Source organism: Trichosurus vulpecula, chromosome 2, assembly GCF_011100635.1.
Source record: "Trichosurus vulpecula isolate mTriVul1 chromosome 2, mTriVul1.pri, whole genome shotgun sequence".
Taxonomy (NCBI): Eukaryota; Metazoa; Chordata; class Mammalia; order Diprotodontia; family Phalangeridae; genus Trichosurus; species Trichosurus vulpecula.
In genome coordinates, this window is record NC_050574.1 from 431,171,104 (window position 1) to 431,198,411 (window position 27,308).

The following is a 27,308-nucleotide window of genomic DNA, read 5'->3' on the forward strand; positions in this document are numbered from 1 at the left end:
GACTCAGCTCAGCCATTGAGTGTGTGCCCTGCTAATGGGATTGCTCCTGAGAGTGTCTCATTTCCTTCTGTCTTGGCGTGAGGCTCTGGACTTGGTGCCAATTATGAGTTCAGCCTGGCATTAGGAACCTGAATTCTGGGTCTTGACTGACACAGACTCATGGCCAAAACTTTCTCCTACTTCTGGTTCATGACCTCTCTGCCAAGAGGTGGGAACCTTAATTCATTGTCAGATTTCTGGAGTCATAATTGGCCATTATATGATCATAGTTATTATAATAAGTAATTAAAGAGGACAGTAGGTGGTATAGTGGTTAGAATATTGGACTTGGAATCAGGAAGACCTGAGTTAGGATGTTCTCTCAGATCATTACTACCCGAGTAACCCTGGGCAATTCACGTAACCTCTGTTTGCCTCAGTTTCTTCATCTGTAAAATGGAGATAATAGCACCTACTTCCCTAGAATGTGAAGATCAAATGAAATAACCTATGCAAAGCTCTTTAAAAATCATAAAGCATTGTCCGATGTTAATTATTATCATAGTTCTGAAGCCTTTCACGGTTGTTTTTCTTTATAATGCTATAGTCATTTTACAAATTGTTCTCCTGGTTTTGCTCACTTAGCAAATTTTGCTCAAATTTGCAAATTTGTACCAATTCTTCCTATTTGTCATTTTTCATAGCTCAGTAATGTTCCATTATTTGCATGTACCAAAATATATTCAGCTATTCCCCCAAATGATGGGCATCCACTTTGATTCCAGTTTTTTGTTAAAATAAAAAGTCAGAAAAAAATAAAAAGTAAAAAAAGAGTCAGCTGTAAAAATTTTTGTGTATATAGATCCTTTCTCTCATTTTTGGGGGTTATAAGAAGTTGAAATATTGTTATGGAACCCATCAATGCTGGTTTGGGGAATTTGGGAATATGGATGAAGGGAAATTTTTGTTTTAAAGTAAAGGCAATTAAGCTTAGTTATATATACAGAAAAAAATTCACAATTCCATTTTTGACCTATAATTTCTTATTTTATTTTATTTTATCTTTTGGTTCAGACTTATTTCTGGGAGCTTTCCATTGCAAATTGACGGCTTGCATTTAATTCAGTCTTGGTTGCCTGGGATACTGAGAGTTTAATTCATTAGTCCAGTGACTTCTACTGGAAGTATATGTTGTGAGGTGGACTTGGAATCCTTACCGTCTTAACTCTAGGGCCAGCTCTTATTGACTCCTGTCTTCAAGACTGGCCTTCTCTCCACTCCACTACACTGCCTCACATTTGCTGTTTTCAAGGGGTAAATTATCATTAATATGGACATTTTATTTTGGAATCCCCTTTTTACGTCATGTGGAATACACTTTAGGGAATACTTGGTTGGGAAATCTCAGACAACAGAACAGTGGGAGCAAAGTTGTACTACTCTGTTGAGATGGCGTGATAGATTGGCAAGAGTGCTGGATTTGGAATCCGGCAGAGATCTGAATTTGAATCCCGACTCTGCCACTTTCTAGTTTTGTGACCATGGACTAGGTAACCTCCCTAAGTCTCACTCAGTTTTCTCAGCTTTAGAATTAGGATAATATCTTAGAACTAAACTTGCTGGTTTGAATATAGTTATCCCTTCCACATTGTGGGGGTTGGGGACACGGTGTCCCTATGATCTGGAAAATCTGTGTAGAATTTTTTATCCTTCTCCTCATACCAGAGAAGAAGTCTGAATTATTATAACATTAAAAGATAAAATATATTGATGCTATAAAAGCTATACATATATTTTATGTATTCCTGAATTTCTAAACTTTTTCTGGGTTGTCTGTTGGCCTTCACATGAAAACTCCCAAAAAGCTCCCATGACTACCACGATACATCGAATGGGGAAAGTCACAACATGAAAGACATAACTATATATTATTTTGTAGAACTTAAGGTGTTCAATGAATAATAATTGTTATTATCATATTGAAACAGTGCAAGGTATTTTGAAGGAATAATGAGTAGAATGATTTGTGTGGAGACAGCTGGGTGGCACAGTGGATAGAACACAGGCCCTGGAGTCAGGAGCACCTAAGTTCAAATTTGGCCTCAGACAATTATTAGCTGTGTGACCTTGGGCAGTCACTTAATCCCAATTGTCCCCCCCCCCACCCCCGCCCCCAAAAAGAATAATTTGTGTGGAGTAGTGTTTTCAAATTTGGGAATAGTAGAGATAAGTGTGAAAAGGTGGATTAAGGTCTTATTGTAGGGCATCTTGAATTCCAGGCTTAGGAGTTTGGTTGTGTTGGGTCAGTAGTAGGGAGCCAGTGCAGGGATTTTAAGGACAAGAGTGACTTGTTAAAATACTGTTTTAGGAAGTTTAGTGTGATAGCAGTGTGCAGGATAGATTGAAGTGGGAAGAAATCAGGTGTATTTTCCCAGAACCTTTATTTAAGGAGGATGCCCAGGCCAGTGAATTCTCATTCCTCTGCAGGCTTTACTCCAGACTATTTATATTGTTTCTCCCTGGCCCCACCTTTGTCTTACTCCCTCCTCCCTCACCCCCTTTTCAGCTTCCTTTTACATGTTGACTTCCCCCTTTAAAATATAAGTTCTTTGATGTCTGGGACTGTCTTTCTACTTGTATATGTATTTCCAGAGCTAAAATAATCTTTTCTTATACAGTGCCTGGTATATATCTAGTGATTAATCTATAGTGGTATAATCTAGTGATTAATAAATGTTGGTTAACTAGATTTGAAAAAAGTTATTGGAGTAATCTAGATGTGAAGTGACAAGGGCTTAAATTGAGATATACTGTTTGATAAGAGATTTGGATTCAAACCTCAACCCTGCCACCAGCTTTGACAATTTGGGCAAGTCTGTGATCCTCAGTTTCCGCCTTCGTAAATGTGGCGGCTTAGACTAGAAGCCGTTTTTAATGTCCCCTCTAGCTCTGACATCCTAGTGTGGCCAGTGGGAATGGAAGAGCAGATAGTACCAGAGGGACATTTTGAAGGAAAAATCAACAGGACTTGGTTAGCAGGTATGATTTATGACATAATCAGAAATAACTACAAGGTTTCCAGTCCCATGACTGAGAGAATGGTGCTAATAACATCTCTAAAGAGGGAAATTAAGAAGGGGAATTGGATTGGGAAGGAAGATAGTGTTTTAAATATCTCAGGTAGACATTTCCAGTGGACAGTGAGAAATTCAGGACTGATGGTTGGAAAGAGGGACGGACTAGGGATGGAGATTCTAGAATCAATCATTTGCCTGAAGGCAATAGCTGAATGTGGGATTGATGTAATCAGCGAAGGAAGAGAACATAGGAAATTGAGTTGACTTTATCAGTCAATTTGTAGATATAATTTATGGCAACTTCCATACTTTATTCATTGAAAGGTTCTTTTATAGAGTTATAATTTATTTAGATTGTTATTCCATTATCTTTAATATTTTATTGAGTACTTGATATACATTCCATTGTCATATAAAATTAATATCTATGACTTGGTAGTTATTAGTGAAATGATGGCTTTATACCTGATATTATTAATCATATTGAATATTTGTTCTTCAGTCTGTGTTTTATTCTGCACTTTTTTGGGCAGTATTTTTTTAAATAAAAAGTCAATAAACTATTTTACAAAAGCTACCACCTTGTCAATGGTAAAATAATGAAGTCATTATTTTAAGAACAGAAGTGTTCTTTTTCCAAGTAATTTCATTATAATTAAGCAAACTAATTTGTTCTAACCTTTCTATATATCAATATTTAATTGGACAGAATCCTAAGAGTTGGAGGTGAGAGAGTGAATTGGGAAGATGTCCAATGGAAAAGAAATGGAAAAAGAAGTGTGCTGAGTAAGGAATAGGGAGAAGACTTGCTCCTTTGTTCCTTCTTTCCTTCCTTCTTCTTTCCTGCTTTCTTTACTTTTCTGGCTCAAAGAGAGAGAGGTCCAAACTGATACAGTTTCCCCATGAATTCAGACATGTCTCTTCCCCCAAGATGATTTTAGGTAACATTTATATCAGCGGTTCTGGTTCCAAGCTTTTTGGTTCCAAGACCTTTCACACTCTTAAAAATTTAGTACCCGAAAGAGCTTTGTTTATGTGGCTTATCATGTTAGAAAATAAAAGTGATAAAGTATTTATTGTCTCATTTACAATAGGTTAATTCATTAACCCATTACATGTTCACATAAGTAAATTGTTATGGAAATAACTAGATTTTCCAAAATAAAAAATAAATTTAGCAAGAAAACTGGCATTGTTTTATATAGTTGGGTTTTCATGCTTGCTTCTGCATTCACTCTGTTGCAGTATTATTTCAATTGAAATAGATAAAGAAAAGCCAGCCTCACACAGATTGTAGTTGGAAAACTCTCAGTCTTATTATGAGAATAATTTTGAGAACCTCTGATTTATAGGAATCTTTGAGGAAAATCACAGTTTGGAGTTAAAACTATAGTAACTACTCAGTTCCTCAGTTGACTACTCCCTTCAAGTTGTTTTACTGGAGTAAAAAAGGGATCTCCTTCCTTGATCCATATCTTAAACCCCTCCTCTTGGAGAAGTTGGATTAAGGTAAACATACCATGGGCAGCTAGGTGTTTCAGTGGATAGAGTGCTGGGCTCGAAGTCAAGAAGACTGAGTTCAAATCTAGTCTCACTTATTAGCTGTGTGACCCCCAGGCAAGTCACTTAACCCTGTTTACCTCAATTTCCTCATCTGTAAAATGCATTGGAAAAGGAAATGGCAAACCACTGCAGTATCTTTGTCAAGAATACCCAAATGGGGTCACGAAGAGTCACACACAACTAAACAAAAGTCATACCAATTCCTTCAGGGAATGCACAGATAGGCGATTGCCCTTAGATGGCTCAATAGCCCTATTTAAGGCTTGTCTAATTTTTGATTACCATGTTTAATCCATTTCCCTAAGAGAGGCCTTTATTAATTCTTAATATTTTTAAAGAAACTCTAAGTGAAGTTTTAACTGTTTCCAAAATGTGACTTTCTCCATACAAAATACCTAACATGGCATTAAGCAGAGCACTTAGTGCCGTATAAAATACTTAGCCACAAGAGTGTTGGAAAGGGAAATGTGCATTTTGGTGTCTCCATGAGCAAATGGCTTACAGCCTCGGTTTCTTTTCTTGTAAAATGGTGATAATACCTGTTCTGACTTCATTAGAGGGTTGTTGTGAGGAAAGCATGCTGTAGAATTTTCCTCTCATTTATAGAATGCTTTATTATCATCACATGCGGTAAATAAGTACTGTGATACTCCGAGGTTACTGGCTAGACTCAGGTGTTAGCTTGGGCCATTGCCAACTGCTCAATTTGCATCTCTGAGTAGGCAAAACAAAATTATAACAAAATTTTGCAAACAACCTTACTGTGTCATTTGGTTCTCATGAGGATATTGTCAACCTTGGTTGGTGTGGGCATCGTTACTCACGTTGTGCCGGTACTTCTTTATTCCTGCCCTCTACACAGTCAGTTATGACTGTAGTGGTCAATTATAATCAGTCCCTGAACATTTATTAAGTGCTTACTATGTGGCAGGCTTTGTGCTAAGTGCCAAAGCTGCAAATAAAGCAAAATATTCTCTGCTCTCAGGAGCTCGCAGTCTAATGAGGGAGAAAACATGCAAACGACTATGCACAAATAAGATACATTGAAGGATAAAAAATTGGGGGTCAGCAGAGCCAATACCTAAGAACCTGGGAAACACCACCAGTCTTTTGTAGTCCCAAAAGTGCTCTGACCATTATGTTCTTCTGTGACATTTCCACCCTTGCTCTGGGCCTAGCAGAAATACTGGAGGTGTAAATCAGGTCTGTGGTGTTAATGAAATGATATACTCTGAGAGCTCTAATCTTGTTACTGTTCAATTTGCATATGGGACCAGAGGCCTAAGAATTATAGTTAGTTCTATTCATTTATCTCTATTTTCACTGTAAAATGAATTCTCTTTCCCATATGCTTTTTCATGTGAGGATGAAATACTTATGATATTAATTTATATTTCTGGTCAGTTTAGTTAGTAATATTGAGGAAGCCTGGAAAATTTTAAGTTAATTGAAAATAGGTTTTAGTTAAACTAGTTGGAATGTCTTAGCCTAAGATGAAGCTAATTTGCCTTTAGCCACTCTGTAGAACAAAGGGCTGAACCAGGAAGTGAACTTGTTTTTTTAAAAAAAATATTTTGGTAAAGGTATTTTGATGTAATTGGTTTCCTTTGTAATCTTGTGCATTTTGTATTGTGTAAATTATTCCAGAAAACTATTGTGGAAAATTATTACAGAAAAACAGCTTAGTTTTATAAAAACCATTTAATCACAAAATGGAGTTGCTCATGATAAGGAAGGAGGGAGGGAGCTGTGTTGCTCAACTGGAACTAGACAGTTCCCCAGTGGGGTTGCTACTACAACTCACAGGTTGTTGTTCATCCTTCCTTCTCAAAGAGGACCATGATATCAGGAAGGAGATCAGAATGAAAGCATCTTTTGTAGAGAGCTTGTCAGAACACTTCAGCTTCTCTTTGGGCTAGGCTTTTTTCCTCCCTCCTCCCACCACCCCACATCCTATATGTGCTTTGTAAGTGTCTCAGTTTTCCTCTGTTCTCTCATTATGGCTTATTCTCAGTTTTCCACATTCATTGGTGAAAAGATCAGTTTCCACATTGGCTAGGTACACGGGAGTCTCTGTAGAGGCTGACTCAGGAGCAGGTGATAATTAATTCTTGGCCTTACAAATTATGGGCAGGAAATCTTGAGGGTGCATTAGATATGCCACTAAGGGAACAGACTCATTGATTTTAGAGTAATAAAAGAGATGATATTGCAGGCAGCCAGAAGAAATTTTAGCAGAAGTTTTAATTCTGGAAGTTTCCTAATCTCACATGAAGGATTTGAGAGTTGTATTTTTTTCTCCTCCTTTTCACTTCCAATTCATTTGTGTATAGCATAATTTTATTCAATGTTATTACAGTATAACATTGATTAACGTTGCTTATATTTTCATTTTTTTTCAATGTATTAATCAGTTTTGCTAATTGTTTTTTTTTTTCCTTTTTAATCATTGTTAGATTGGATGGCTCTTTGGGATAGTGGAGGAATACAGGGGAAATTTCAGGTGATGGAAAAACAAAAGATAAATGTTTTTAAAATCAGGTCAATCAACAAAGCAAATTAATAAGCATCTAATAAGCTCCTACAGAGTACCAGGGATTATTCTAAGTACTGGGGATACAAAGAAAAGTATGAGGCGGTTCATGTTCTCAAGGAGACTCTAAGGGGGAAGAAAACCTGCAAACAACTTAGTACAAGCAAGATATATACAGCATACTTTAGAAATAATCCGCAGAAGGAAGGGAGGCACTAAGATGGAGGAAAGACTTCTTGTAAAAGATAGGATGTTAGCTGAGACTTGAAAGAAGCCAGGAGTTGGAGATGAGGAAGGAAAGAGGTCCAGTTATGGGAGCCAGCCAGTGAAAATTCACAGAGTTCAGAGATAGGGTGTCTTGTAAGAAGACAGCAAGGAGGCCAGTATAAATTTCATTACAGAGTACATCAAAAAAATTGCACAGTGGATAAAGTTCTTCTGGGCCTAGTCAGGAAGACCCGAGTTCAAATGTGGCCTCAAGATTTGTGTGACTCTGGGCAAGTCCTTTCCCCCCTGTTTCCTTCGGTTTCATCAGTAAATAGGGGTGATAACAGCACCCCACATCCCCCAGGGTTGTCATAAGGATCAAATGACACAATAACTGCAAAGGTCTTAGCGCAGTGCCTGGCATGGTTGTTGCTGTTGTTCCTGAGTCATGTCTTACTCTCCTTTGGGGTTTTCTTGGCAAAGATACGAGAGGGTTTTGCCATTTCATTCTCCAGCTCATTTGACAGATGAGGAAACCGAGGCAAACAGAGTCTAACTTGCCCAGCTGGTAAGCGTCTGAGGACACATTTGACCTCAGGAAGATCAGTCTTCCTGACTCCAGGCCGGTCACTCACTCAGCTGCCCGCTTGGTGCATAGTTAGCCCTACGTAAATCCTTGTTGTTGTTATTTGTCGTTTTCATCACTAGCAAGAGGACTCAAGATGTGGATTCTAGTTCTGATGGCCACTTTTGTGACCTTGGGCAGTCATTGAACCTTTGTAATCCTCAATTTCTGCATCTATTTAAAAAAAAAATCACTTTTCCTCCCTACTTTCAGTTACTATGGGAAGTCAAATGAAGTATAGTCTATGGAAACATGTTGCAAAACCTAAAATGCTGTAAAGACCAGCAGTGTGAGCCATGAAAAGCATCTACATTTGGATAGTTCTGATGGGTAGGTTTTATATCTTTGCACTAGTACCACTGTAGCTGCTGCATTAAAGGCAGTCATGACCCTCTGGTGCTAATCCAGCCCCCAGCCCTGCAGAAGGGGGCTGCTCCTGAACAAATTCACAAGGGAAGGACTGGACAAATTCTTACTCTTTTTTTAAGTCGGGTTTGCAGGAGAAAGCCATTTTTACTTTAGGACTGAAACATTCATCACTGTATATATAACCTCAGATTCGGACTATTATCTCCTGGGTCACCTACAGATTTACCAAATCGTGCTCTAACATTTGTACACCAAACACCATATACTTTTAAGATAACAGTCAATTAATCTGGTGTGGGACTTAAACTAAGATCTTTCCGACACTAAGATCATTGCTCTATTGGCTGTATATTATGCTGCATCTCTCAACATAAATCAAAACCACATAGTTAACTACAGATTAGTTTGTGATCAAGGGCACTTGCATTTGGGAACAACAGGAAAGGCTTCATGTAGACAGTGGTACTTGAGTTATAAGAGAGGGAACTCATTGAGGTAGAAGTGAGGAGGGGATACATTCCATACTTGGGAAAATGCCAGTGCATAGACATAGATATGGTAGATGAAGTGCCATGTGTGAGGATCAGAGAGAAAGCCTGTTTAATGGCATCATAGAATTAAGGGAGAAAGGTGAGAATAGAAATAACATACAGTGAAGCTGGAAAGATAACTGGGACTAGCTTGGGAAAGACTTTAAAAGCCAAAGAGTTTATATTTGATGCTAGTACCTTTATTGAAGATGTACTGTTATGTTCTGGGGAAAAGGAAATAGGTTATCTCCTTTAATTTACACATAAGCAGACTGAGTCACAAAGAGTTTTATTTGCGCAAGGTCAACAAGCCAGTTGTTGAGAAGGCCAGGATTTAGAATGTGTGCTTCTAGTCCATATTTTATTTGACATCACCTACTATACAATTTAGCACAATTTATATTGGTTTTGCTTCTAATTGCTTCCTATAGGCATGTTACTTATCCTCATGTAAGTCATAAACTTGTGGGCAGAGACCGTGTCTTATGCTTCTTTTATTGCCCTTGAAGTATTCAGTAATGACTGGTACCCCACCAAAAAATGGCTAGTTAATTGATTGTTTCCTCTCTTCATTAAGGGTTCAATGCTGTTTGAGTAAGACCACTGTTGAATTTTTTCAGCCTGTGTATGTTTTGTTCATGCCTTTGGGAAAAATTAAACAGAGCAGGATTTTTTTTTACCCTTGCATACTTTTGTATTTGTGTGTGTATTTTTTCTCTTAAGTACTCTATTCTATGTCCACTGTTAATTCTCTGTTCATTAAAGACGTTTTTGTGTGATTTCATTGGTGTAGAGAGGAAACTAGCTTTAATAATGCAATCTATAGTAATCTGCAACTTATGGTCTGAGTTAAGTAGGGCCACACAGCCAGTATGTGTCACAGTTAGGGATGTCAACCTAGATCTTCCGGACTCTCAGCTGGATTTTATCCAATACACCATACTGCCTATCTAATCATTAAATTAGATAGTTTAATAGTAATAGCTTGCCTGGAATGCTGTGCTTAATCATGACTCTGTCAATTTCATTAGCATCCCAGAGGGTGATGCTTTCAGTTAATGTGCAGAAAATACATTGAACTTAATAGAGAATTAAACTATAGTTGTCCAAGGGATGGAGAACAGACAAGTTGATAAGGAGAATATGCAGGAATATAAGCTGTAGCTGGAATCTCTAGGCATTTTCTACAGCTGAGAGTTAAGTAAAGTGGTACGTAACTTTCTGTCTCTCTCTGTCTCTCTCTTTCTTTCTCTCTCTTTTGGTCAGCAATAGAAACTTCAGCTTGGGGGTGGGGAGTAGGGAGTGGAGGCTGGAGAAGAAATATGTCCAGAGGGCAACTATGAACTTTGCACTGAGGTTAGACAGCTTGTCTTTTGTATTTAAGTCAGAAAGAAAAGATTAATATTAAGATCAAGTGGTTTGATATAGACCAAAAGGAAATGCTCACATTTACTGTATAAGAATCAGAACTTCAGGAAACTCATCCTAATTCACAAGTTAACCTTTGCAAAACTGATGATATGTTTATATCATGTTTTATACAGGGTCATTATCATCCAAGGGCCTACCTAAAACCAAAGAGAAAAGTCATGGAGAGAGGTAAGTTACTCTTTACTTTTAGGTGGTGTTAATGTTGCAAGTTGTTTTAGGATTAGCTTACCCCCAGGCTGGATAATTCTATTTTTAATGGCAAGTTCTTTTGTGGGAACTTTTTTTTTTCTTCTGTTGTATCACAAGGTTTGTACCTGAGTGGGTAAATTCAACCTCAGCCCAACCCAGGTATGTGAAGTAAATGACCTGGAGCAAACCACATGCAGCTAATAAAACCACTTCTGCCTGTGGCCTCCTACAAACAAGGGCAGAAATATGCCTCCCTTCTCCCTCCTCCTCTTTCATTTCTTTCCCCTTTGGAGAGCTACCATGTAGTCATTGATGAAGGGAGAAAGAGGGATTCTAAATTAATACTGGTCCTGATTAGTAACAACTCTCCCCCTCAGATTTTACATAGTTTTATTGTTATCCTGGGCCTAAAGGAAAAGAAGACATTTGCTCATCTTGTATTATGGAGCTCATGGCTAAATATTCATCACCATAAAATAATCATAGCTCACATTTTTAGCACTTTAAAGTTTCCTGTGCTTTACACTCATTATTGTACTTGATTCTGAGAACCGTGTGCCTGTTTTATAGATGAGGAAATTAAGACTCAGGGAGGGAAGTGATTTGCCAAAGATCACACAACTAGTGTCAGCGGTGAGATTCAAACCCAGGTCTTAATACTTCATGCACATATAGAAATATTTTTTGTGCATATACCTCTTTCACGCCTATCTCTGTCCTCTCTGGGGCTGTTGTGGTCCGTGGTGGATCATATAGGGTATACATGGTATAGTGACTTTGGGGGTATAGTTCTCAACTGCATTCCCAAATGTTTGGCCTACTTCATGGTTCCACCAACAATGAAGCAGTGGTCTATCTCAAATATTTGCTAGTTCTGCGATCCTGGGTAAGTCACCTAACCTCTATTGAGCCTTAGTTCTCTTCATCTGTAAAAGACGGATAATAGTGGCACCTACTTCATGAAGTGGTTTTGAATATCAAATGATATAGTATAGGTAAAATTCTTTCCAAACCTTAAACACTTTATTTACTTCATAAATATTAACTATTTCTTGGCTATCAGACTATTATGAGAGAAATTTGCTGTAAAGATTCTTTGACTAGACTAGATTAACTTGTACCAGATTATTTTGTGGTTTTCTGAACAGCTTTTCTCATGTAATAAATCCTTACTCTAGTAGACAGTGGCTTGGGTTTATCAAATGGTGTGCCACTGTTAGAATGCTTCTTGGTCTTGTTTACCTAATCTGTTCCACTGAACAGTTTTGCTAAACTTTAATTAGTACTCAGTAGTTTTGATGATTACTGCTTTTGAGATATAATACTTGCTTCTTTGGTTGACGGAAGTGATTATAGTTGTCAATTTCCCCCTTAGGACTTTTTTGGCTACATCAGGGCTGTCCAACCTCAGGTTTTTATTGAAACAATAGACAATATATTTTGATCTGCTGTTTTAGGGAGAGCTCTGCAGTAGCTCGGCTTCATTTACTAAAGCATTTATGTAAATTTCTATGCTTGTAGGCAGGCTGCATAAATCGCACTGCAGCTGCATTTTGGACAGCCCTGGGCTACATCCTAAAAGTTTCAGTTTGTTGTTTTATTGCTATATTTTCCTTTGGTAAAACTGTTGTTTCCATCATTTGTTCTTTGGTCCACACTTTTTTAGGATTATATTGTTTAGTATCCATTTAAGTTTGAATTCTTTCTTCAAATGTATCTTACTGATGATAGTTTTTATTCTGTTCTGGCTAGTAAAGGATATGTTTAACATACTTGCTTTTCTATTATTTGTTATGAGTTCTTTGTACCCTAGTGATATGGATAGCTTTGTGGTAAAGCTATCGTACAAAAGTAAGAATTATGTGTACTCTTCATGATCCCCATTTAGTGATTACCTAAGCCTTCATATGCCTAACTTTTCCAAAATTCTATTCATTCTCTTTCTCGTATAATTTTCTTGGATTTTTTTTTCTGAAAGGGGAATCTTTTTTTTGCTGTCTGTTACTCCCCGTAATTAAATGAGCTTTTGCTTGAAATTTTTATATACAGTGTCATTTAGTATATATTGATATTTGACATTGATTTTTATTTCATTATCTATTGACCCATGAAGCATATTGTAGTTTCCTCCTTATTTCTTCTATGTGTTTTTATTGCCTTATCTGAGATCATGATCTCCACCCCTACTTTTTTAATTTATCTGAAATGTAAGATTCGACTCAACCCCATGTGAATCTTCATGTTTCAAATGAATTTCTTGTAAGCCATAAGTGGTTGGATTCTCTTTCTAATCTATGTCACTCACTATCTTCCTTTTCTGTGGGTGACTTCATCCTGTTTACATTCATGGTTCTTATTGAGAGTAGTGTTTTTCCCTTCCTTATAACCCTTTTAATTTTCCTCTCTTTACCTTCCTTTTCTCTTCCTTACAAAATAAAATAAGATGTTGAAAAAAAGAGAATATGGTTTATGCTAGTAATCTATAATTGGGGTTGTCAGATCCTGTTCTTCTACCCTTTCTTCCCCCCTCCCCCATCAGTCTTCTGTAGTTAAAAGTTTGTTTAGCTCTTGATTATTCCTGTCTCAATTCTCCCTTTCCTCTGGAAACTGCTTTCTGTCCATTCCTGTTTTTCCATTGACTTGAATGCTTTTTTTTAACACCAAAACTCGTGTGTGTGTGTGTGTGTGTGTGTGTGTGTGTGTGTGTGTGTATGTGTGTTCAATCCCCCTTTGTTTGGTTCAGATAAAAGGGAGGTTCATGCTATGCTTGCTCTTTCTACCACTTCCTCCATTTGTGCACAGTCTCCTGCTTCTTGTATTTGTTTTGCATATTCCTACATGTGTACATGTTGTTTCCCTGATAGAACCAAGACTTTTGAGGGCAGAGGCTATTTCATTTTTTTCTTTGTATCCCTAGAAACACTGTGCTTGGCACATACTAGCTGCCTAATACATGCTTGTTGGTTTGCAAAGTAACACTAAAACAACTGTGTTGTAGGACTTCTTTGACTAACAAGATTGCAGGAGTTTTTATATTAGTCTGATTTAAAACTTATTAAGTAATTTCAGGCTGTTGAATGAAACAAAGAAGAGATTGAACTACTTTAAATTATTTATTCTGTGAAAAACAGTATTCTTTATCCTCTGGGAAGCTGCCAAGACGAATTCATTACTGTCTGTGCTCAAGACCCGCGTTTTCAGTGTTTGTTTCTTTGGGTAGTAGAAAACAGATTAGTCTAATGTTGGGTTTCTTCCATCGGTGGGTGTGGTACACGCACTGGCAGAAGCTCTAGGGATTCTGATTTAGTCTTAGGGATCCCTGTACCCAAAAGTTGGTGAAGTTGGGCCAGTTTTTGGCCATTTTTCCTAGGAGTCTTAGCTGCTTTTTAGCTCAGGGTTTCCGATGAAGATACCTTCCTTCTTCCAATAGAACAGTGACTTGAATACTAGGGTTGGGGAAAGGAAGAGAATAAGCATTTATATAGGCTACTCTGTTTCAGACACTAGGCTAAGTGCTAACTATATGATCCTGGGCAAGTCACCTAACCTCTTTATCTCAGTTTCCTCAGTTGCAAAATGTGGATAATAAGAGCACCAGCCTCTCAGGATGGTTGTGAGGATGAAATGAGGCAATATTTGTCAAATACCTAGCCCAGTGCCTGGTACATAGTAGGTGCTATATAACTGCTTTCGGGGAGGAACAAACAAGCACCTGGGGGGATCTGGAACATTCTCATACACTTTATATGAGTTTTAAAGGAAATCTAGGGATTACAACAATTGGAGATAAGAAAAGAGAGCATCCCAGGCATGAAGGACAACCAGTGCAAATACATGATGATAGGTTCTGCTACCAGAGAGCAATCCCCAGCAGGGTCTATCATGCTTAAAAGGCTTTAATTGGGCTCTGAGACTATATCTGTCTGTGATGGCAGGTAAAGCTAAATACACGAAGGCTCATTACTGGTAAACAGACTTCTTGGTGATGTGTCTTGGCTGTGTCAAATTATGGAACCAAAATTCCAAAGGACACTTAGTTTTGCATGACCACTTTCTCTTTCAGCAACAATGGTGGCCAAGAAGTGTTAAGAATCACTCTTTGTAGACTTCCCCTAAACATGGGCTTAACTGTTGACATTCCAAATGTGAGATCCTTTTCCAGTGGCGAACAAGTACACATACCACTTAATCGTGTAAGTTTCGATGCTTTAACTCCAAATGAAATTAGAAGGTACAGGTAGCCATGTGGATGATTTCCTCACAAGTTCGAGGCAAACAAAGGAACTGGGACAGGTGGTTTTATTGTATGTTTAAAAGCGACCAGAAGCATTTCATGGGACATTTGGTTTGAAGAAATATGCTATAAAAATCATTCCATGTTTTTATGGTCATGTAAGAGATTGTAAATTAAGTCCATAAAAGCTAACCAAAGGAGAATGCAGTAGAGGTAGAGTAAGGATCTGAATTTCTCATCAGGCAATCATTGCTGCCCATGATCAGCCAATGTCCATGTACTCTTTGGGCCTCGGAAATCCATTTCACTGTATATTGAGCCTTTGTTTACCTAGCAAATCATAATAATTATAGATTTAGACCTGGACACAACCAAAGAGGTCAAATACTTCAACGCATGCTTAAAGCATGAGCTTTATCGGCAAGCAGCTTCTGTCTTAAGACTTCCAGGTATGGGGAAATCACCACTCCCTGAGGTGCATCACATTCTAACACTTGTGTGTGTAAAATAATCGTGTATGAAGTCAATGAGGGTATGATGACTTTCTTCTCCTGAGAAAGATACACTAATAAATTCTTGTTTCAAGACCGTATTGCTAGATACAACATGGCATAGTAGCAATACAGCTGAGTGCCTCCCCGCAAAAACCATTCTAAACATATATTAGACTGAAATGTTACCAGCCTGAATCCTGATGGGGAAATCCAAGAAAAAATCATAGGGAGGCAGAAAGGAAAGTCTGCTGACACTGGGGATGGGGCTTAGCTAGGAGTACATTGTTTGAGAAGCACTCCACTGAGTAGCAGGGCAGCAGGAGGTTCCAAACCCACACTGGGGCTCCAAGTATGAACAGGTGCCAACCAGCAGCTTTGTCACCCACTACTCCATCCTAAGCTCCAGATTCAGGAACAGGCTACAGAAAGGTACCTGTGCCCAGTTGTGGCATTCTAAGGTGAGAAAGTTCTAGGATGAGAGGAGAAATTTGAGCAGCAAGCATTAGCAGTGTGACTCCAGCACCAGGAACAGAGATATGTTTAAGTTCCAGCTTCTAGCCCAGTTTGAACGCTGCAAAGGAATAACCAGGGAAGTAATCCTAAACCGAAAGGAGGCCTACAGTTCTGTTATTTAGAACCAGCAGTGCTTTCCAGCTGTCTGATAGTGATGGTGTCAGGCAACAGTTGGTCTATTATTGTTCAGAACTTGCAGAGCTCAGACCCAGGGAGCAGTAACCAGACTCTGTGCTGGATTTTTTTTTTTTAAATTGGACATAGCGGCATTTAATGTTTGTTGTATTAGGTTGTATTTCAACTCTATATCCTTAGTGAGTTGCCCAAAGCAGGCACTTACATATTTACTGAATTAAATTCAATGGCTAATACACAGTTTTTGTTGGGCAATTTTTAACATGTACAGAAAACTGGGTTCTTGGTGGCTCCGGCAGCTCTTCCTCCTCTTCCTCTCTCTTCTTTTTTGGTTGCCTTTTTGACCATGGTTTGCTGCCTTTTCTCACTTCCAGCAGAGCTAGGGCAGTAGCTACTTTGGGAGGACTAAAAATTTGCAGATCACCAGCCTGAGATCTTGGAATAGCACAACACTCAATACCCCCAAGAAAGCAACAGGATTAGCCCAAACCTTCCCTCCAGAAGTGCCTAATATCAAGCTTGAAGGCAGGAAGTAGGTTGGAAGAATGAGGAAACAACAAAAAGTAACAATCCAACCATAAAAAGCTGTTATGGTTTGTGCTTAGGATGACTTAGAATTACTCGAAAATATCTACATGTAGTTCCTCAAAGGAAAACTCAACTAGAAGATGAAGCAAGAGTTTTTTTAAAGAGTTTAAAATGTTTTTATCAATTAAATAAGAACTTTAGAGAAAAAAAAATAGAAACTAAATGAGAACTATGGAAGAAAGAATTGGAAAGCTAATTAAAACCTTGCCCAGCCAACAAATTCCCTGAAAATTATAATGACCCAAAAAGAAGCCAGTGACTCCATGAGTTACTAAATATTGAAACAAAGTCAAAAGGTGGGGAAAAAATGAAAAAAAATGTAAAGAATCTCATCACAAAACAACTAGCCTCAAAAACAGATTGAGAAGAAAAAAAATAAGAATCATTTAAGCTATCAAAATGCCATGACCAAAAGAACCTAGACAGCATATTTCAAGAAATTAAAAAAAAAAACTATCCAGATCATTTCAAACCAGGGTAGAATAGAAATAGGAAGAATCTACTGGTCACCTCCTGATAGAAACCCTAAAATAAAAACTTTTAAGAACACCATAATCAAAATCCAGAGCTTCTAGGTTTAAAAAAAAAAGGTTTTACAGGCAGCCAAAAAGAAAAATTCAAGTACAGAGGGACCACAGTCAAGTTCAAAAATGATTTAGCTTCTACCACCATAAAAGAATGGAGAGTTTAGGATACAGTATTCCCAAGACAAAGAATAACATATCCAGCAAAAACTAAGTAAAATCCTATGGGGAGAAATGGACTTTTAATGACATAGAGAACTTCCAAACATTCCTGATTAAAAAAAAAAAAGACCAGAGCTATGTAGAAACTTTTATTTATTTATTTATTTTAATTAAATTTATTTATTTAACATATTTGGTTTTCAGCATTGATTTTCACAACAGTTTGAATTACAAATTTTCTCCCCATTTCTACCCTCCCCCCCACTCCAAGATGGCTTATATTCTGGTTGCCCTGTTCCCCAGTCAGCCCTCCCCTCTATCACCCCCCTCCCCTCTCATCCCCTTTTCCCTTCCTTTCTTGTAGGGCAAGATAAATTTCTACACCCCATTGCCTTGTGTATCTTATTTTCTAGTTGCATGCAAAAACTTTTTTTGTTTTTGAACATCTGATTTTAAAACTTTGAGTTCCAAATTCTCTCCCCTCTTCCCTTCCCACCCACCCTCCCTAAGAAGTCGAGCAATTCAACCTAGGCCACACACGTATCATTATGTTATATGTTATATATCATTATGTTATATCAATACTCATGTTGTGAAAGGCTAACTACATTTTGCTCCTTCCCAGCCCATCCCGCTTTATTGAATTTTCTCCCTTGACCCTGTCCCCTTTCCAAAGTGTTTGTTTTGATTACCTCCACCCCCATCTGCCCTCCCCTCCATCATCCCCCCTTTTTTTTATCTTCCTCCCTCTTCTTCCCTGTGGGGTAAGATACCCAACTGAGTATGTATGGTATTCCCCCTCAGGCCAAATCTGGTGAGAGCAAGGTTCACTTATTCCCCCCTCACCTGCCCTCTCCCCTCCTCCCACAGAACTGCTTCCTCTTGCCACCTTTATGGGAGATAATCCACCCCATTCTATCTCTCCCTATCTCCCTCTCTCAGTATGTTGCTCTCTCATCACTTAATTTCATTTTATTTCTTTTAGATATCTTCCCTTCATCTTCAACTCACCCTGTGTCTGCTCTCTCTCTTTTACATATATATATATATATACACACATACATACATATACACATAGATATACACATACATACATATTCACTTATATATATACATAAACATATATATATATATATATATATATATATATATATATATATGCATATTCCCTTCAACTACCCTAATACTGAGGTCTCATGAATCATACACATCCTCTTTCCATGTAGGAATGTAAACAAAACAGTTCAACTTTAGTAAGTCCCTTGCAATTTCCGTTTCTTGATTACCTTTTCATGCTTCTCTTGATTCTTGTGTTTGAAAGTCAAATTTTCTATTCAGTTCTGGTCTTTTCACTGAGAAAGCTTGAAAGTCCTCTATTTTATTGAAAATCCATATTTTGCCTTGGAACATGATACTCAGTTTTGCTGGGTAGGTGATTCTAGGTTTTAATCCTAGCTCCATTGACCTCCAGAATATCGCATTCCCAGCCCTTTGATCTCTTAATTTAGAAGCTGCCAGATCTTGGGTTATTCTGATTGGGTTTCCACAATACTCAAATTGTTTCTTTCTGGCTGCTTGCAGTATTTTCTCCTTGATCTGGGAGCTCTGGAATTTGGCGACAATATTCCTAGGAGATTTCTTTTTGGGATCTATTTGAGGAGGCGATCGATGGATTCTTTCAATTTCTATTTTGCCCTGTGGCTCTAGAATATCAGGGCAGTTCTCCTTGATAATTTCTTGAAAGATGGTATCTAGGCTCTTTTTTGATCATGGCTTTCAGGTAGTCCAATAATTTTTAAATTATCTCTCCTGGACCTATTTTCCAGGTCAGTGGTTTTTCCAAGGAGATATTTGACATTGTCTTCCATTTTTTCATTCCTTTGGTTCTGTTTTATAATATCCTGATTTCTCATAAAGTCACTAGCTTCCACTTGCTCCAATCTAATTTTTAAAGTAGTATTTTCTTCAGTGGTCTTTTGGAACTCCTTTTCCATTTGGCTAATTCTGCCTTTCAAGGCATTCTTCTCCTCATTGGCTTTTTGGAGCTCTTTTGCCATTTGAGTTAGTCTGTTTTTTAAGGTGTTGTTTTCTTCAGTGTATTTTTCAGTATTTTTTTGGGTCTCCTTTAGCAAGTCATTGACTTGTTTTTCATGGTTTTCTCATATCCTTCTCATTTCTCTTCCCAATTTTTCCTCTCCTTCTCTAACTTGCTTTTCCAAATCCTTTTTGAGCTCTTCTATGGCCTGGGGCCAGTTCATGTTTTTCTTGGAGGCTTTGGTTGTAGTCTCTATGACTTTGTTGTCTTCTTTAGGCTGTATGTTTTGGTCTTCTTTGTCACTAAAGAAAGAATCCAAAGTCTGAGACTGAATCTGGGTGCGTCTTCACTGCCTGGCCATATTCCCAACCCACTAACTTGACCCTTGAGTTTTTCAGTAGGGTATGACTGCTTGTAGACTACAGAGTTCTATGTTCCACGTTTGGGGGGGAGGTGCCAGCTCTGCCACACTAGCACTGCTCCTTCTCCAACACCCAACCCGAACTGGGCTTAGATCTTCGGCAGGCTGTGCACCCCTGCTCTGATCCGCCACTTAATTCCTCCCACCAGGTGGGCCTGGAGCCGGAAGTAACAACAGCTGTAGCTGCCCCACCTCCGCTGCCCCCTGGGCTGGAAGCCGAACCGCGAACTCCTTCCACTCCCGCAGCTTTTCCCACTAACCTTCTCCGCAGTCCTTGGTGTTTGTGGGTCGAGGGGTCTGGTAACTGCCGCAGCTCACATATTCAGGGCGCTAGGGCCCCCTCCACCCGGCTTCTGGTCTGGATCGTCCATGCCGCTCAGGCTGGGCTCTGGTCCACTCCGTTCCCAGCTCCCAGCTCCGTGTGGAATAGACCTCACCCAAAGACCATCCAGGCTGTCCTGGGCTGGAGCCCTGCTTCTTTCTGCTGTTCTGTGAGTTCTGCCGTTCTAGAATTGGTTCAGAGCCATTTTTATAGGTTTTTGGAGGGACTCGGGTACGGAGCTCACACTAGTCCCTGCTTACCAGCCGCCATCTTGGCTCTGCCCCCCCAGAAACTTTTATTTAAACATAGGTGTTAAGAGAAGCATAAAAAGGTAAACAGGAATGAAAAGTGATAAAAGACATTACTCATAGCTAGCATTGATATATCACCTGTTATATGTCAGGGACTGTGTTAAGTGTTTTTAAAATATCTCATTTTATCCTCAGAACAACCCTTTGAAGTGGGTGCTTTTATTATCCCCATTTTGCAGTTGAGGAAACTGAGGCAAACAGTTTAAGTGAATTTGATAAACAGCTCACATTCTAACATGGGAAAATAATGCATGTTTCCCCTATGAGCCTTATCATCGTCAGAGCTTATAGAGAGAGTCTAATTAGATAAGGATTGGGAATGCTTCTCTTCTATCTCAATTTTAAGAGAATAGAGAAAGGAAAAGGAATCTAGTGGGGGTGGGGAGGAGAGGAAATTCAGGGGAAATTCTCTCTGGTAATCAGGGTACACAGGTAGACATTTATGCAAACAAAGAGAGGAGGATGATGGGAGGAACAATTAATACTTGCATCTCACTCTCGCCCGAACTGGGCAAAGAAGGGAAGAATACCCACAGTTGGGTACAGAAATACATAGCGCTCAACAGACAAATGGGGGCAGGGGGGAGGAAAGGGAGAAGGGAATAGGAGAATTAGAGAGAGAGTAAATTCAGGAGAGATTATCCGAAGCAAAAGAAAATCTAAGAAAATACAAAAATATTTTTATCTGTTTTAGAAGATGCAAATTAGGGGAGTACCCTTAAAGTCTTAAATGGGGTTGGACAAGAAATGGTATACAAATATGGAATATTATCATACTGTAAGAAATTAAGGAAGTGAGGGACCATTTGGCAGCCTCTTTTCTGAGTAATTAGAACTATATTCATAAAGATAATTGTTTAACACTCCTAGAAAGTGGCTGGACAAAAGCCACTAAAGTTTCATGGCTTATAAAATGAGGACTCTTAGAAATATCTTAATAAATTGGAAAGATCGCCAGAATTAGAGTCAGAATATTGGGATGTAAATTCCAGTCTTTGTGACTGTGAGCAAGTCCCTTTCACTCTCTGGGTCTTCATTTCGTTGTTCATAAAAGAGTCCCTTCTTCACTTCAAAATTCTGTGATATATGAACAAAGATAATAGCCATTGCATCCTTAGAAGTTTGGAAAACTTGAGTTCAAATTTGGCCTCAGATACTTACTAAGTGTGTAACTTTGGATAAGTCACTTAACCTCTGTTTGTCTTTGTTTCTTCAATTGTGAAATAGCTACAAAGTTTCTGTGGCCAAATTTGAACGAGGGTCTTCCTTACTCCAGGTCTACGGTTCTATTCACTGTGGCACATTCTATCCACAGGATTCTGTCCTGTATGCCTACTAATGGCACACTAAGAGCCTGCTTTTCCTAAGAGAGACTGAATAACCATGGAGTGAGTTATTTTTCCTTTTTCTTTTTGCTAAGAGCAAAAAGATAAGACAGTAAGTAGCTAGGTGTTAGTTACTAATTGTAATGTTGCCAAGGATGACTAAGTAACAACCCTTTCATTTCCTCCCTGAACCATTTAGGCATTTCAGAAGAAATGATAAAAGTTCAGTCTTCCTTACAGGGTTATATTATGAAGAAAGCCACTGAGTTCTTCCTTGGAAAAGTATTCTGAAAGTGACTTGTTCTTTTATGCTCACACTTGAGTAGAATTTATTGTTTTTTCGTGATGGTTTTCTGTCTCAAGACGTCTTTGTCAAAGTGTACCACTCTTTATCTTCTTAGTCATGTAGCTGCAATGTTTTTCTTCTTTAGTTGATGAAAGATTCCATTTTAATTGAGCATATATAAAATCCATTTTTCTGTAAAGCATCACCAAAAATTGTTGGAACAACTTGAAAAACAATTCATTAGTTAAGGCATATTATGTAGCATTCCGGTGGGCTAAAATGGCGATAGCCTTCCTGTGCCAATGTCAAGGTCAAACTGTTTTTAGAATTAATTTTACCCATCACTCTAGAAGGCTGATTGGAAAATCGTAAATGAGAAAGAAGAAACGAAACCAAAAAAAAGAAGGAAAAAAAAAGAGAGCAAAAAGTTTGCCTCAATGTGCATTCTTTCTCTGGATGTGCATAGCTTTTTCTGTCATGAGTCTTTTGGAGCTGTCTTTGAACCTTGCAGATGAGAGGAGTCAAGTCTATCAAAGTTAGTCCTTACAGATACCGTGTGTCTGTAATCGTGTATAATGATCTCCTGGTTCTGCTCCCCTCACTCATTCCAGGTTATAATGAAGTCTTGGTTAAAGTTCTTCTTTACAACTTGGACTACTATATATATAAGTTCAGTGTGAAGGTATATGTAGAACCTGTGTTGGATTACATGCTGTCTTGGGAGGTAGCGGAGAGGAGAGGAAGAGAGAGAAAATTTGGAACCCAAAAACTTGTGGAACTAAGTGTTGTAAACTAAAAATAAAAAATAAATTTATAAATAAAGAAAAAAAGAAAAATCCTAAATGCTTTTATGTTGAATTTGTTATGTAGCTTACATTGGTTGAATATTCAGTAAGCTTTTTTTCTTTTCTAAGATGACAATCTTCTGGAATATCTAGCACGGTAAAGGAAACTTTGAAATGGAATTCGAGCCCATTGCTGACAAATGTTTGCCTTTTCTCAAAGATAAAAACTTTCTCTCGTCATTTTTAATCCTCTGCAAGTGTGATTATTGTTGTTCAGTTGTTTCAGTTGTGTCTGACTCTTCATGTCTCCATCTGGGATTTTCTTGGCAAAGATAATGTAGTGGTTTGCCATTTCCTTCTCCAGCTCATTTTATAGATGTAGGAAACTGAGGCAAACAGGTTAAGTGACTTGCCCAGGGTCACACAGCTAATCAGTATCTGAGGCCGGACCTAAACTCCGGTCTTTCTGCCTCCAGGCCTGGCGCCTGTCCACTGCACCACCTAACTGCCCAAGTGAGGGTTTTCCAGGGCTTTATCCTGTCCTGGATTCTCAGAAGGCTATGTTAAAGTATAAGCTCTTCTATCAGGTTCAAAGTCAGCTCTCAGACTAATCTAAGGTCAACCCTACCAAAGGGTTGGCCACTGGATAATGAGTTCTTTGGCCATGGTAACCCAGGAAAGGCAGCATGACTGAGTATATAGTAGCTTGAGTATGGTATCAGGAAGACCTGAAATTCCCTGAATTTCTTTTAAAAACTGTTTTTATATCACCTCAATTTCCGCTATATTCCCAGAAAGCATCCCTTATAAAAAAAATTTAAGATTTAAAAAACTTACAAACTCAAATGATACTGTTGGTTCTTTTAACTTTTTTAAACTGAGGTGGACCCATTTATCTCTGTAAGAAATCTTCTTGGGCATATGTGCCATATTTGTCCATCTCCCCAATTCTAGGCCCCTGGGGTAATATTAAGCGCTCTTCTCAAGTTCCATCCCCAGTGCCTTTTACCACGAAATAGTCCTAATAAAATCAATGCGGTAGAGTTCCTAATGGTCTCCCAGATGTCATTTAAAAAATCCTAGGTAGTTCTTTTCTTTGGCACAGTTCTCAGCTCTGAAATTAGAATCTGGTAGGGACTGGGGGGAGGTGGCACAGGCCTTCAACAGCTTTTTAGACCCTGAAGATCACTATTGCTCCCAAATAAAACAATTATGAAAATTCAACACATGATAATTTCCAGCATTTAAAGAGCATTTAAAGAGTAATAGTTAACATTCAATAGTCCTTACAATGTGCCTGGCTAAGCACTTTACAATTATTAGATCATTTATCAACTTCAGAGCATGGTTCTTTTTTCACTCCTTCCTCTAATTTACTATTTATTTTTAGCATTTAAAAAAATTAGTTCTGAATTTTTCCTTCCCTCTAGCCCTTCCCCTAGGTATTGAGAATGCAAGTAGTGATGTCAGTTATACATGTGAAATCAGACAAAACGTTTCTATATTAGCCATGTTGCAAAAAAGCAAGAAGAATAAAGTGAAAAAAATACATAGTTTAGTTTGCACTCAGAGTTCATCAGTTCTCTCTCTGGAGGTAGTTACCATTTTTCATCACGAGTCCATTGGAATTGTCTTGGATCATTATATTGATCATTGAGTAGCTAAATCTTTTACAGTTGATCATCATTATAATACTGCTGTGTGTGAAATGACCTCCTGGTTCTTCTCACTCCACTCTGCATCAGTTTAAATAAGTTTTCTCAGGTTTTTCTGAAATCCTCCTGCTCATCATTTCACCCAATCGTATTCCATCACAGTCGTGTGCCACAACTTGTTCAGCCATTCCCCAATTGATGGGCATCTCCTCAATTTCCAATTCTTTGCCACCACAAAAAGAGCTGCTATAAATATTTTTTTTTTGTACAAATAGGTCCTTTTCCGTTTTCTTTGATGTCTTTGGTATTTCTTTGAACTATTTGTGATCTAGTAGTGGTGTTGCCGGGTCAATGGGTATACACGGTTTTATAGCCTTTGGGCATAGTTCCAGATTGTTCTCTAGAATGATCGGGCTAATTCACAATTCCAGTGCTATTATTAGTGTCCTAATTTTTCCATATCCCCTCCAGCCTTTGTCATTTTCCTTTTCTATCATGTTAGCTAATCTGATAGGTATGAGTCTAGTATCTTAGAGTTGTTTAATTTTACATTTCTCTAATCAATAATAGAGATTCTTTTCATGTGATTGTAGATAGTTTTGATTTTTTTTTCTTTTTAAAATGGTCTATTCATATCCTTTGACCTTTTATTGATCAGGGAATTGCTCTTATTTCTATAAATTTTTCTTAATTACCTATATATTTGAGAAATGAGACCTTTATCAGAGAAACTTGCTGCAAAAATTTTTAACTTCGTTGTCTATGGCACTGTTTAGTAAGGTGTATTTGCTCTTTTAATTAGGTCTATTTTTGCTTTTACTTTGTCTAAGATCATGATTACTACCCCTGCCTTTTTGACTTGGGCTGAAGCATCATAGATTCAACTCTAACCCCTTATTTTAACTCTGTGTGTTTTTGTTTCAAGTGTGTTTCTTCTAAGCAATATATTGTTGAATTCTGGTTTCTAATACATTCTGCTATTTACTTCCATTTTGTGAATGAGTTCATCCCATTCACATTCATAGTTATGATTACTTTGTATTTTCCTCCATTCTGTTTTCTTCTGTTTTTCCTTCTCTCTTTTTATCCTGTCCCTCCTCAAAAATTGTTTTGCATCTGACAAGTGCCTCCCTTAATCCACTCTCTTTTTGATAACTCTTCCCACCTTTTCTTCCTAATTCTTAGCTTTCCTTCCTACTTCCCTGTTAAATAAGATAGATTTCTATACCCCACTGAGTGTGTGTATATTTTTTTTTCTTCCCTCTTTGAAAACCAGTTCTGGTGAGAGTGAGGTTCAAACATTGCCCACCACTCTTTATTTTCCCCTCCACTGGAAAAGCTCTTCCTTCTGCATCATTTTTTTTTTTGAGATCATCCCAACATTCTCAACTCACACCCTTGTCCTCTTGTCTATGTAGACTCCCATCTGATTATTCTAATAATGATTAAGTTCTTAGGAGTTACATGTTTCATCTTCCCAGGAATGTAAACAGTTTAACCTTAAGTCTCTTATGATTTCTTGTTCATGTTTATGTCATTTCATCAGAAATGGGATTTAAAGTCCTCTATTCCATTAAGTATCCATTTTCCCCCTAAAGGATTGTACTCAGTTTTGCTGGGTCATTTATTCTTGATTATAATCCTAGCTCCTTTGCTTTCTGGAATATCATATACCAAACCCTCTACTCCTTTCACATGAAAGCTACTAAATCTTGTTATGACCCTGACTGCATGTGTGACTCCATGATCTTTGAATTACCTGTTTCTCGCTGCTTGCAATATTTTTTCATCCTAGGAGTACAAGAATTTGGCTATAATATTTTTGGGAGTTTTCATTTTGGCATCTCTTTCAGGCAATGACTGGTGGATTCTTTTAATTTCTATTTTGCCCTCTGGTTCTAAGATATTAGGGGAGTTTTTCTTTGTAACGAAATATGTTGTCTAGGCTCCTTTAGATCATGGCTTTCAGGGAGTCCAATAATTCTTGCATTATCTCCTCAAATCTATTTTCCAGGTCAGTTGTTTTTCCAGTGAGGTATTTCACATTTTCTTCTGTTTTCATTCTTTTGACTTTGTTTGGAGTCATTAGCTTCCACTTACCCAATTCTAATTTTTAGTTATTTATTGTATTCGGCAAGCTTTTGTAACTCTTTTTCCATTTGGCCGGTTTTGCTTTTTAAGGAGTCCTTTTCTTTAGTGAACTTTTGTGCCTCTTTTACCATTGGCCATTTCTGTTTTTTAAGGTTTTTCAGTTAATTCTCTTTTCATGATTCTCTTGCATCACTCTCATTTCTTTTCCTAATTTTCTTCAACCATTCTTATCTGTCCCTTAACTCTTCCATGAATTTTTTTTAGGCTTGTGTCCAATTTGCATTTTTTTTCCCATTGAGGCTTTGCTTGTAGCTATTTTGACATCACTGTCTAGCGAGTTTGTGTCTTCATATTCCCAGTCACCGTGGTGGGTTTTTGTAGTCAGGTTCTTTTGTAGTTGTTCTTTGCTCATTTTTCCAGCCTGTTTCTTGATTTGAACTTTATATTACAGTTGGACTGTGCTTACCTGAGAGTGGGGAAGTGCTATTCCGAGCTTTAGTCTGTTTCATGCTCCTGTTTTCAGAGCTAATTCTGGAGTCTGAATTTTTTTGTTTTTTCCAAAGTGGTGTTATCCTGGAAGAGATGTGATCAGTGCTCTCCTAGTCTGTGCGCTGATCTTTACCTGGGAAGGGCCCTTAGTCCCCTGCAACTGCAAGCACTAGTGTCCCTCTCTGCCCTGGAATTGGGACCCAGGGTCAGCACTGCTTTGCGATATACCACAAGCACTTCTTTCTGCTCTGGAAATACAACCCACTACTGTGCGTGGGCAATAGGGTTGCCAAACAACATCTCAGCCTGTGCCCAGTGTCAGCTCAGGGTCCCTTCTAAACTCTTTCTGACAAGCTGTCCAATCCCTTTACTGTCTCGGGACTCAGGGCTCCTGATATTTCTGTTGCTGCTATTGCTGGTGTTCCTGCTGCTTGC

At 38.2% G+C, this 27,308-nt stretch overlaps 1 protein-coding gene across 1 annotated transcript in view; it reads left to right on the forward strand.

Annotated features, from left to right (window-relative positions):
* PRRG1 (proline rich and Gla domain 1) overlaps positions 1-27,308 on the forward strand; it is a 150,961-nt gene that overhangs the window by 55,637 nt on the left and 68,016 nt on the right. The window contains exon 2 of the mRNA XM_036746804.1: positions 10,428-10,482. Within this exon, the coding sequence (XP_036602699.1) occupies positions 10,473-10,482 (10 nt within the window). The 5' untranslated portion in view covers positions 10,428-10,472. The remainder of the gene's footprint in view (positions 1-10,427; positions 10,483-27,308) is intronic.